This window comes from Carcharodon carcharias, chromosome 11 (assembly GCF_017639515.1).
Source record: "Carcharodon carcharias isolate sCarCar2 chromosome 11, sCarCar2.pri, whole genome shotgun sequence".
NCBI lineage: Eukaryota > Metazoa > Chordata > Chondrichthyes > Lamniformes > Lamnidae > Carcharodon > Carcharodon carcharias.
Genome location: NC_054477.1, coordinates 31,380,462 through 31,392,652, shown reverse-complemented (window position 1 = coordinate 31,392,652; position 12,191 = coordinate 31,380,462). Strand labels below are relative to the sequence as shown.

The window sequence follows — 12,191 nt, the reverse complement described above, 5'->3', positions numbered from 1 at the left end:
TCACCGCATCATCTCGAGGGCAGTTAGGGACGGGCAATAAATGTTGGCCTACATCCAATGAAGGAATAATTTTTTTTTAAATGTACCATGCATGCTGGGATCAGTTTTGTCTGGCATTTAGCGGACAAACCAGCAGTCCTTAAAGGGACTCCTGGAGGCCGCCAGTCAATGGATAAGTTTAAACTTTTTTTTAATTTAACCTGATCGTGGAGACTGGGTGTGCTCATCCACTTCCAATTACCTCCTCTGCTGAGGACTTTGGCCACAACTCACTATTGATAATGGATCAATTTGCTATGGGGGTGTTGTCGGCTTCATCGTGTACATTCAACCTGCGCCACACCAGGGTTATGTACCGATTCAGGCACAATCCAATTTTTCTTGGTCTCTATCTTTAATAAAATGAGAGGAAGTTTGTCCGGCAGAACCTCCTCCTGCCTGCCAGACCTTGGGATCAGGGCCCCTTACTGTCTCGTTCACTGTGCACAATAGGCATAATGCAAAGGGAGAGGATTGCAAATAACTAAAATATGGCTTAAAAATAAACTTCCTTTGTTTCATTGGCTAAAAAAAAGCTTGCGAGCTATTTGTAATTCTGAAATCAGCTGCTCAGAAAGATTTAAAAAGTGGCAGCAAGTTTTATGGAATTTGAAATCTGGATAGTTGTCCCTGAAATGTTTAGAATAGAAGATGAGAACTTTATAGTCAGTTTTTCACTACCTGTACCAGGCTCAATGTACATTAGTGCAGAGCTGTTTTATATCTAATTATTCTATTCTGCAAAAGGTCCAGTGCTCAGAGTGACAAGAGAAACAAATTTGCAAAGAAATTACAGAGCGGTGCAAGAACCAGACTGTAATTACAATAGAGGACTTCAATTATCCAAATATAGACTGGGATAGGAACAGTGCAAAGGGATAAGAAGGGTGAGAGTTCCTGGAGTGTGTTCAAGACAATTTTCTGCAGCAGTATGTTTCTGGTCCAACGAGAGGACAGGCACTGTTGGACCTGGTTCTGGGGAATGAGCTGGCCCATGTGGTTCAAATATCAGTGGGAGAGCATTTATGGGACAGTGATCATTGTATCATAAGGTTTAGGTTGGCCATGGAAAAGGACAAGGAGCAATCCAGAGCAGGGATAATTAACTGGTGGAAAGCCAACTTTAATTGGGATGAGAATGCATCTGAGTCGAGTGAGTTGGAATCAAATGCTGGTGGAAAAGACAGTGGCTGAACAATGGGCTACCTTCAAAGAGGTAGTATTGCAGGCAATGTCAAGGTATGTTCCCTTGAAGGGGAAAGGTAGGACAAGTAAATCTAGAACACCCTAAATGACGAGAGAGATAGAGGTGAAGATGAAAAGGAAGAAGTATGCGTATGACAGATGTCAGATGAAAATACAATGGAGAATCAGGCTGAATATAGAAGGACCAGAGGAGAAGTTGAAAAAGCTAATCAGAAAAGCAAGGAGGGAGCATGAAAAGAGACTGGCAGCGAACATAAAAGAGAATTCCAAGGTCTTCTATAAGCATGTAAATAATAAAAGGGTGGTAAAAGAAAGAGTAGAGCCGATTAGGGATAAAAAGGAAGACTTGCATGTGGAGGCTGGAGAAGTAGCGGAGGTATTAAACAAGTACTTTGCATCTGCCTTTACAAAGGAAGAGGATGCTACCCAGGCCAAGGTGAGAGAGGAGGTAATTGGTACACTCAAGGAATTTATAATTGAAAAGGAGGAGGTGTTAGAAAGGCCATCTTTACTTAAAATATATAAGGTACCAGGACTGGATGGGATGCATCCAAAGGTACTGAGGGAAGTGAGAGTGGAAATTTCAGAGGCACTGGTGATAATTTTCCAGATTTTCTTCAACACAGGGGAGGTGCCCGAGGACTGGAGAATTACGAATGTTACACTCTTGTTCAAAAAGGGGTGCAAGGATAATGCCGGCAACTATAGACAAGTCAGTTTGACTTCTGTGGTAGGGAAGCTTCTGGAAACTATAGCACCTTAGACAGGTGTGGGATAATTAATGAAAGCCAGCATGGATTCATTAAGAAAACATCATGTTTAACTAACTTGCTGGAGTTTTTTGAGGTGGTAACAGAGAAGATTGAGAAGGGCAATGCTATTGATGTGGTAAATATGCATTTTCAAAAGGCATTTGATACAGTGCCACACAACAAACTTGTGAACAAAATTCTAGGTCATGGAATAAAAGGGAAAGTAGGCACTTGGATAAGAAATTGGTTGAGTGACAGGAAACAGAGAGTAGTGATAAATGGTTGTTTTTCAAATTGGAGGAAGGTCTATCGTGGAGTTCCCCAGGGGTCAGTGTTGGGACCTTTGCTCTTCCTGACATATATCAATGACCTAGACTGCACATGATATGAATATTGGAAGCATTGGCAACTGTGATGGCAATAGTCTTGAACTTCAAAAGGACATAGGCATATTGGTGAATTGGGCAGACAAGTGGCAGATGAAGTTCAATGCAGAGAAGTGTGAGTGATCCATTTTGGCAGGAAGAATATGGTGAGACAGTATAAAATAAAGGGAGAAACTCTAAAGAAGGTGCAGGAACAAAGGGATGTCGGTGTATATGTACATAAGTCATTGAAGTTGGCAGGGCATGTTGAGAGAGCAGGTAATAAAGCGTATGGTACTCTAGGTTTTATTAATAGGGGCATTGAGTGCAAGAGTAAGGGGGTCATATTGAACTTGGATAAGACTCTAGTTAGGTCTCATCTGGAGTACTGCATCCAGTTCTTGGTGTCATACTTGAGGAAGGATGTGAAGGCATTGGAGAGAGTACAGAGGAGAGTCACAAGAATGATTCCAGGGATAAACAACTGTAGCTATGAGGATAGATTGGAGAGGTTAGGTCTGTTTTCCTTGGAGAAAAGAAGATTGAGATGAGACTTGATAGAGGTATCCAAGATAGTGAGGGGTATGGATAGGGTAAATAGTGAGAAACTATTTCCCCTCAGGAATACTTCAAGAACTAGAGGCCACTGATTCAAAATAATGGGCAGAAGCAGTAAATGTGATGTGAGTGAAAAATTTTTCACCCAGAGGGTGGTTGGGGTCTGGAACGAACTTCCTAAAAGGGTGATGGAGGCAGGTTCGATCGAGGTATTCAAAAGGGAATTTGATTGCTATTCGAAAAGAAAGAATGTGCAAGGCTACGGGAATAAGGCAGGGGAGTGGGATTAGCTGGAATGCTCTTTCAGCGAGCCAGTGCAGACTCAATGGGCTGAATGGCCTCCTGCACTGTAAAGATTCTGTGATTCTTGACTGAATCCATGCCCCTGAGGCTAGAGGGCTTTACTGTGTTTACAAGCCTTCCATTCTACACAGCAGTTAACTATTTTTGGACTCGAGGAGCTAAATGGCCTACTCCTGTTCCCCTGTTACAATGATTGTATTCATTTTTTTCTGGTCTCAAGGCAGGTTATTTCTTTAACAAATGTCTCTTTTTTTAATGACAGGAGGGGAAAGAAGAAGTTGGGAATATATGTTTCTTGCACTTAATCTTCATTACAGAGTCAGATTTATTGGATATCATAACGTGATTAGTCATGTCTTAATTAGTAGTGCATTATCAGGCTTTTTCATATACTATATGCTGATATAAAGAAATGCTAATGCTTGTGATGACACTAAATATGATATTAGAATATTGATGCTGTTAAAAATGGTGTCAGACAGAACACATGAAAATGCATTAGTACATGAAGTACATGAACAAAAGTGAAAAGTGAGTACATTTTGTAAGGAACAATTGATCCACATATGGATTATGAAAGGGACTTGGCAGAGGGAGGTGAGGGTGTTATTGCTTCAATTCATCAGCAAAAAAAAGACTGACAAAGTACTGGGTTACATTAGCAGTGGGATAGAATGCATTGTAAAAGGTGGTGATGTTCCTAGGACATTGGTTGCACCCACATACTGCATGGACTGCTGGTCCATGTCATAGGACGGATCGAGTGCATCATAGGCCAACCAGAATCACACTAGAACTCGAGACTTTTTAAAAAATTCATTCATGGGACATTGGCATCTTTTTATTGCCAGCATTTATTGCCCATCCCTAATTGCCCTTGAGAAGGTGGTGGTGAGCTGCCTTCTTGAACTGCTGCAGTCCATGTGGTGCAGGTGCACCCACAGTCCTGTTTGGAAGGTAGTTCCAGGATTTTGACCCAGCGACAGTGAAGGAATGGCGATATGTTTCCAAGTCAGGATGGTGAGTGACTTGGAGGAAAACTTCTAGATGGTGGTGTTCCGACCTGTTCTCTGCCCTTGTCTTTCTGGATGGTAGTGGTCGTGGATTTGGAAGGTGCTGTCTAAGGAGGCTTGGTGAGTTCTTGCAATGCATCTTGTACATGGTACACACTGCTGCTACTGTGCGTCGGTGTAGGAGGGAGTGAATGTTTGTGGATGGGATGCCAGTCAAGCGGGGTGCTTTGCCTTGGATGGTGTCAAGCTTCTTGAGCGTTCTTTGAGTTGCACTCATCCGAGCAAGTGGAGGTTATTCTACACAGTAGATGGTGGACAGGCTTTGGAGAGTCAGGAGGTGAGTTACTCACTTCAGGATTCCTAGTCTCTGACCTGCTCTTGTAGCCACAGTATTTATATGGCTAGTCCAGTTCAGGTTCTCATCAATGGTAACCCCCAGGATGTTGATAGTGGGGAATTCAGTGTTGATAATGCCATTGAATGTAAAGGGGCGATGGTTAGATTCTCTCTTTTTGAAGATGGTAATTTCTTCAAAACTTGTGTGGCATGGATGTTACTTGCCACTTTTCAGCCCAAGCCTGGATATTGTCCAGGTCTTGCTGCATTTGGACATGGACTGCTTCAGCAGCTGCGGAGTCGTGAATACTGTTGAACATTGTGCAATTATCAGCGAACATCCCCACTTCTGACCTTATGATGAAAGGACGGTCATTAATGAAGCAGCTGAAGATGGTTGGGCCTGGGACACTACCCTGAGGAACTCCTGCAGTGATGTCCTGGAGCTGAGATGATTGCCCTCCAACAGCCACAACCATCTCTCTTTGTGCTAGGTATGACTCCAACCAGTGAAGTGTTTTCCCCCTGATTCCCATTGACCCCAGTTTTGCTAGGGCTCCTTGATGCCACACTCGGTGAAATGCTGCCTTGATGTCAAGGGCAGTCACTCTCACCTCACCTTGGAGTTCAGCTCTTTTGTCCATGTTTGAGCCAAGGCTGTAATGAGGCCAGGAGCCGAGTGGTCTTGGCAGAACCCAAACTGAGCATCAGTGAGCAGGTTATTACTAAGCAAGTGCTGCTTCATATCACTGTTGATGACCTCTTCCATCACTTAACTGATGATCAAGAGTAGGCTGATGGGACGGTAATTCACCAGGTTCGCCATTTATCCTGCTTTATGTGTACAGGCCATATCCGGGTAATTTTCCACATTGCTGGGTAGATGCCAGTATTGTAGCTGTAGTGGAACAGCTTGGCTAAGGATCTGACAAGTTCTGGAGCAGAAGTCTTCAGTACTGTTGCCAGAATACTGTCAGGGCTCATAACCTTTGCAGTATCCAGTGCCTTCAGCTGTTTCTGGATATCAAGTGGATTGAATCAAATTGGCTGAAGACTGGCATCATGATGCTGGGAACCTCCGGAGGTGGCCAAAATGGATCAGACACTCAGCCCTTATGGCTGAAGATTGTTGCAAATGCTTCAGCCTTGTCTTTTGCACTGATGCGCACCCCCATCATTCAGGATGGGGATAATTGTGGGGTCTCCTCACCAGTGAGTTGTTTAATTGTCCACCACCATTCATGACTGAACATGGCAGGACTGCAGAGTTTAGACCTGATCCGTTGGTTATGGAATCACTTAGTTCTTAAGTGTCACTTGCTGCTTATGCTGTTTGGCACGCAAATAGCCCTGTGTTGTAGCTTCACCAGATTGACACCTCATTTTTAGGTATGCCTGGTGCTGCTTCTGGCATGCCCTCCTGCACTCTTCTTGAACCAGGGTTGGTCCTCTGGCTTGATGGTAATGGCAAAGTGAGGGATATGCCAGGCCATGAGGTTACAGATTGTGTTCGAGTACAATTCTGCTGCTGCTGATGGCCCACAGCGCCGCAATGATGCCCAGTCTTGGGTTGCTACATCTGTTTGAAATCTATCCCATTTAGCACGGTAGAGTGCCACTCAACTTGATGGAGGATATCCTCAATATGAAGGCAGGACTTCATCTCCACAATGAGTGTGCAGTGGTCACTCCTACCAATACTGTCATGGACATATGCATATGCAACAGGTAGATTGGTGAGGACGAGGTCAAGTATGCTTTTCCCTCTTATTGGTTCCTTCACCACCTGCCATAGACCCAGCCTAGCAGCTATGTCCCTTAGGACTCAGCCAGCTTGGTCTGTACTGGTGTTTCCGAGCCACTCTTGGTTTTCGACATTGAAGTGCCCCCCCACCCCCACCCAGAATACATTCTGCACCCTTACCACCCTCAGTGCTTCCACCAAGTGGTGTTCAATATGGAGGATTCGTCAGCTGAGAGGGGGGGGGGTGGATCGGTACGTGGTAATCAGCAAGAGGTTTCCTTGCTCATGTTTGACCTGATGCCATGAGACTTCATGGGGTCAGGAGTCAATGTTGAGGACTCACAGGGCAACTCCCTTCTAACTGTACACCACTGTGCCGCCACCTCTGTTGGGTCTGTCCTGCTGGTGGGACAGAGTATACCCAGGGATGGTGATGGTGATGTCTGGGACATTGTCTATAAGGTATGATTCTGTGAGGATGACTATTTCAGGCTGTTGCTTGAGTAGTCTGTGAGACAGCTGTTCCAAATTTGGCACCAGCTCCCAGATGTTAGTAAGGAGGACTTTGCAGGGTCAACAGGCCTGAATTTGCCATTGCCATTTCCGGTTAGCGGTTTGATACAACTGAGTGACTTGCGAGGCCATTTCAGAGAGCATTTAAGAGTCAACCACATTGCTGTATGTCTGGAGTCACGTGTAGGCTAGACCTGGTAAGGACGATGGTTTTCCTTCCCTAAAGGGCATTAGTGAACCAGATGGGTTTTTACGATAATCAGCAATTGTCATCATTAGACTTTTAGTTCCAGATTTTTTGGTCAGTGTTATAAGGAAAGGCTGAGGAGGCTGGAATTGTTCTCGCTTGATGTGACTTCACAGTAGCCTACAAGAGGTTTTCAGAATTACAAAAGTGAAGGATAAAAATTATCCTGGGTAAATTGTGCACACTGATGAAATAGTTAAAAAAATTAATGAACATAGTTTATCGTTATAGAAATCAAGAGTAAATAGGAAGTTCAAGTAGAGCCATTTCACACAAAGAGCAATGTACATATGGAATGAGTTACCAGGGAATGTATTGCTGCAAATAATGTCAATGGGTGAACGAACAATTAGATGCACTTCTGGAGGAAGGACAAATTAAAAAAGCAGGAAGACTGAGATTGAACTATTTGACCATTTCCTGTTCTAAAAATGTCTAATTTCTGTGATGTTCAATGTGAATTTTTAACCTACTGAAAATGTAAACAGGGTACTTTTAATTATGACTTTTATTTTAATTAAATTGAGTTTATTTTATTAAACTAGGGTTAGATCAAAATAACATAATTGACAAAATTGTTTGCGCACAGCATTTTTGTGTAAAGTCTAACTGCCTCTTTCATACTCTAGGTCGCCCCAGTACAGGTGGTGAAAGATTGATTGGTTCACAGAAGCGAGATTCAGCAAGACGCCGATCGTCTGCCATTTTTCCATTAAAAACCAACATGCTGGTGATCAGCGGAGGAGACGGGTATGAAGACTTCCGCCTTACCAACAGTAGTGAGACTGTCGGCCGTGATGATAGCACCAACCATCTGCTTCTGTGGCGTGTGTGAGAAGAGTGAAGCTTGGTGTTGGCTACAAGACTACTGTTATTGTTTGTCTCCCAGTGTGCTTTGTCTAATGCTTGGGCATTTAGTCTCTGTGCGCATTGTTTGTTTTTTTTCCTGTACACGAGCAGGACCCTGAGTGAATGATCAACAGTCTTAAGAATGTCTACAGATTGTGAAGCGCTCAGCCTGAATTTTCTGCAATGCTTGTGATGCTATATTCTGTGTCGCACAGTGTGACGTGGATATGAAATGGCTCATGGTTGTGTGGGGCTTTGAATGAGTACATGGAACAAGAGAGAATAGCCCCCATCATCAGTGATAATAATGGGTTCCCATTGATGAAAAAGAAGCCGCTAAGTTTGGGATCAAGAAATGATGCAAAGTGTTGCAGGAAGTTAAACAAAAAAAAGGCAAGGGATTGTGGGAATAATATTTTGTACAGGACATCTTCATGTATGGTCAGAGCTCTGTTCCCCTTTATCCCTTAACTTTTTGACCAAATGTTGAAAAGCTGACAGTCCATTTTAGCAACAATTACGGGGAATCTTTATCTGTGCTTCAACCTGATAGCAACGTGACTAAGTTTCAAGTAACCTCCAAGTAATAATTTCCAATGAGAAGTTCATCTGTGGGAACCTGTCTAGGACAATGTTGGTGGTCTGCATGGATATTGTGACAGTGGACTTCTGCTTTTTGTTGCTGTTTAAAAGGAAGAGGCCTTTTGGAGATCAGAAGACTTCACTCTAATGCATCATATTTATACGAACCATAAAAATGGAACTCACCGTGACATGCGTGTATGTACTGACATACCCAAGGCAGACATGTTCATGAACATTCATTCTTAGTGAATCTGCATGAGAGAGAATTGTGTTTGTAATATTATCATCTTTTAGACAAGGCACAAATGTCTTTCCATGTACTGTCACATTCATTCAGAGGACCGATGAATCGCATTGTAAGTATCTCATTGTGTATCCACAGTTGCAGCGTTCCAGTGTGTTCTTGGGTGTGTTCAACTGCCTTCTTAATAGAATGGAGTTGGTTCATACAGAAACCAGAGAGGGTGTGTAAACTGACAATGTGCAATATGTGGCCGAGATCATGGAGGACCATCACTTGTTTAGGACCATTCAAGCAGAGGACTTTCGAACGTTTGCAGCAGCATCAGTTAATTAGTGCCACATAATCACCTCAGTCTGTCAAAGGCTATAATCATGGTTGAAGCTACCTTTTGGTCAGTTGTATCGCATTGGTCCTCCTGTACAGTATTTATGTTCATTTTAACTTAGTTACTTTTACAGCACTTAATTTATGCATTTATCTTTTTGTTTAAAAGGTATCGCTAGAAATTTGACAAAGTTTGTTTGACATTTTGTGGCTTAATCTGGTTGTTTATTCTGTGTAGTAGAGTTTTTGAAAATGCAAGACTGAATTATGCGGATCTTAACCTCGGTGAATGAAATGCAGTTTCTCCCAACTCCCCACAGAACTTCCGTTTTTCCCCTTAACAATTCTGTAATAAAACAGCAGTTATATTGTGAGATGTTTGGTGTTAAATCAGCGCAAATGCAGAAGATACTTTCTGGAAATTCCAATGCAATTGTTAATTGGGTTGATGAACGGTATGCAACCAAAACACTATAAACTTGCCCTCCTCTTTACAGGTGCTCACTGACCTGTTGTGGATTTCTACCGTTTTCTGTTTTTATTTTTAATAATTGGGTAGGATATTTGATGAAGGCTATTTTACTTATGAAAGTGAAAGCAGATTTTTGAATGACTTTCGGGGTCAAAGATAATGGGAATCTAAATTGAACATAAACTGTTACTGTTTTCAACAAAGTTCTGCATCCAGGGCAGTGGAGAGAAGAATGTAGCCCAATATCTGCTTATTTTGTTCATTGATTTGTTTCTAAAGCCTTTCAGATGTGTGGTATACAATTAAACCTTCTGATGTTAGGATTATGCTTGATAATTACCGCTTGAAAGACAAATTCCAAAATTTAGGATTAAAACCTGCACATGATGCCAACTGCATTTCTGGTGGGACTCACACATCCAGCCCCTTGCCCTGCTGGGTGCAGAGGGTATTTAGCCTGTTCTTTTTTTCTCCCTTCCGAAGTAGTTTGACTGTTTAAACCTGGCGTCTTCTGATTTTGAACACTCTGTTTTATTTTGGATCTCCCAAAAACAACACATACAACAATTGCTCCCAAATGATTTTGCCTGATTAAAAACCCAAAGAACAAGGCAGAATGCAAATTCAAGTCCTATGTTTTTTTTTCCATTCTGAATGTTGTAGCAATGGTCAAGCAGCCAGTCACTGGTTTTAAAGACTTCAGAAAATGTGAAGGGAAAATTCTGCCCTGTTCACCCCTCCCAGGACCTATTAGACATGGGTGCGATTCTAAAACTATGAAAAACAACAGAGATAAGCATTGGACTAAATGTTAATTGGTGATTGCTTACCCCAGCTGCACAGGGACTAGAGTCCTGACATCGGATTGGATATTTTGTATCTGAAGGGTGAAAATTAGATTGTTGGTTCCAAGTTACCAGATGTCAGATCAGCTGGGTAATAAATGGTAACTGCAAAGCGTGTTTGTGTTGTCATACAGCACATGCAATCTGTCCAGTGAAATTCTTTATTATCAACTGGCTTTGAGTGCTGTTAGAGCTGCACTCATCCAGGCAAGTGGAGAGTATTCCATCACACTCGGTCATTGCTGCAGAATTCCCACTCTCTCACCTGCTTTTGCAGCCACAGTATTTATTAGCTAATCAAATTCAGTCAGTGGTAACCCCAGGATGTTGAACCTAAGAAACGTGACGCATAGAAAGAAGACCTGTTAACCCAGGTGTTATATTTGCTTTAGTGGCTGTCATTCTCAGTGGAAATAAGGAGGCACTAATAGACTATTTGCACTACCATTTTGTATTGATGAGCAGTTTCATAAGTCTGGTCTCATCACCAGAATTTTTTTTTTTTAAATATTCATTCATGGGATGCGGGCGTCATTGGCTAGGTCTTTATTTATTGCCCATCCCCTAATTGCCCTTGTTCAGAGGGCATTTTAAGAGTCATGTGTACGCCAGACCAAGTAAGGATGGCAGATTTCCTGCCATTAGACTTCTGATTCCAGATTTTTATTCAGATTCCACTATCTGCCATGGTGGGATTTGAACCCAGGTCCCCAGAGCATTAGCACACCACCACCATCCCTGGCTTGAGGTAAGCAAGGTGAGACCATCTTGGAATTCATATGGTGAAAGCAAAAATGCAGTTTAATGCGGCATTAACCATTGTACATTAGCAGATAGAATTTCAACAATCACACACCATTGAAAAGTTTTCATTGTGATTCCAATCAAACTGTTTAGAAATTGTAAAGAAAGCAACCTCTTTTAGCTGCTTAACCTTTACTTCAAGTTTCTTCTGCCATTGAAGCAATAGTTGCACAAGTTCTGATGATGCTGATGTTTCTTCCCAGTTTTAATTGGCCCATGGTGATATCATGATTTTTAAATGTCTGGAGAATGTTGGGGTGGAGTGGAGGCTGCAAAAAGCTCAATACGCAACGCTCCAAGAGCAAAGGAAGACTTATCAGTCTAAAGTACTGAATCACTGATTTCGGGGAGGCAGAATTAAAGGTTCCTGGTATAAGCAATGAATTCTAAGTGCCTAGACTAATGTTAGATGTACAATTAAACTGAGTAACACAATTCAGGGGGAAAAAAAAACGATCTCACCAGCAAGAAGTTTACTTTCAGTTTAATTGTTTTTTTTAAATATTGTGTCAAAGGGATTAGAGAAAAGAATTGAGCTTCTTATGAGCGAGCAGTTTGTAATGTGCAAGTGGGGAAATGCTGAGAGACGAGTAAGCTCAGGAGGTCCATAGATGAACTTAAGTGTTTTGTGGCATTTATCTGAATAAGTAAATGGGCTCATTGAAACTTGTTTGGAGACATTATATCACTTCAGACTTCCATCTCTGGGAGTTTTACTTTTATATGTTCTTGTAAGACATTTTCACCAAGGAAAGGAAAAGCAGGATTTGTTTTGTGACTGCAGAGGGTGTGTTAGAAATCATAGTTTTGAATGTTTTGTACCAAGTAGCGAGGGCAGAATTTTTCGCTTGGTGTGCAGGCGCACACCCCAACCCGCTCAAGCGTGAAATACCACGTGGTGACGTCAGGTGAGCGTCCCGACGTCTTCACGCAATATTTCAGTCGGCAGGCACACGTGAGAGTCGGAAGGGTACCCTCCAACCATTAAGAGG

At 42.3% G+C, this 12,191-nt stretch overlaps 1 protein-coding gene across 1 annotated transcript in view; it reads left to right on the top strand.

Moving 5' to 3' along the window:
* LOC121283863 (rho guanine nucleotide exchange factor 17-like) overlaps nucleotides 1–9,870 on the top strand; it is a 502,814-nt gene extending 492,944 nt beyond the window's left edge. Inside the window, exon 21 of the mRNA XM_041198663.1 lies at nucleotides 7,706–9,870. Coding sequence (XP_041054597.1) covers nucleotides 7,706–7,911 — 206 coding nt within the window. The 3' untranslated portion in view covers nucleotides 7,912–9,870. The remainder of the gene's footprint in view (nucleotides 1–7,705) is intronic.
* The last annotated feature ends 2,321 nt before the right edge of the window (nucleotides 9,871–12,191 follow it).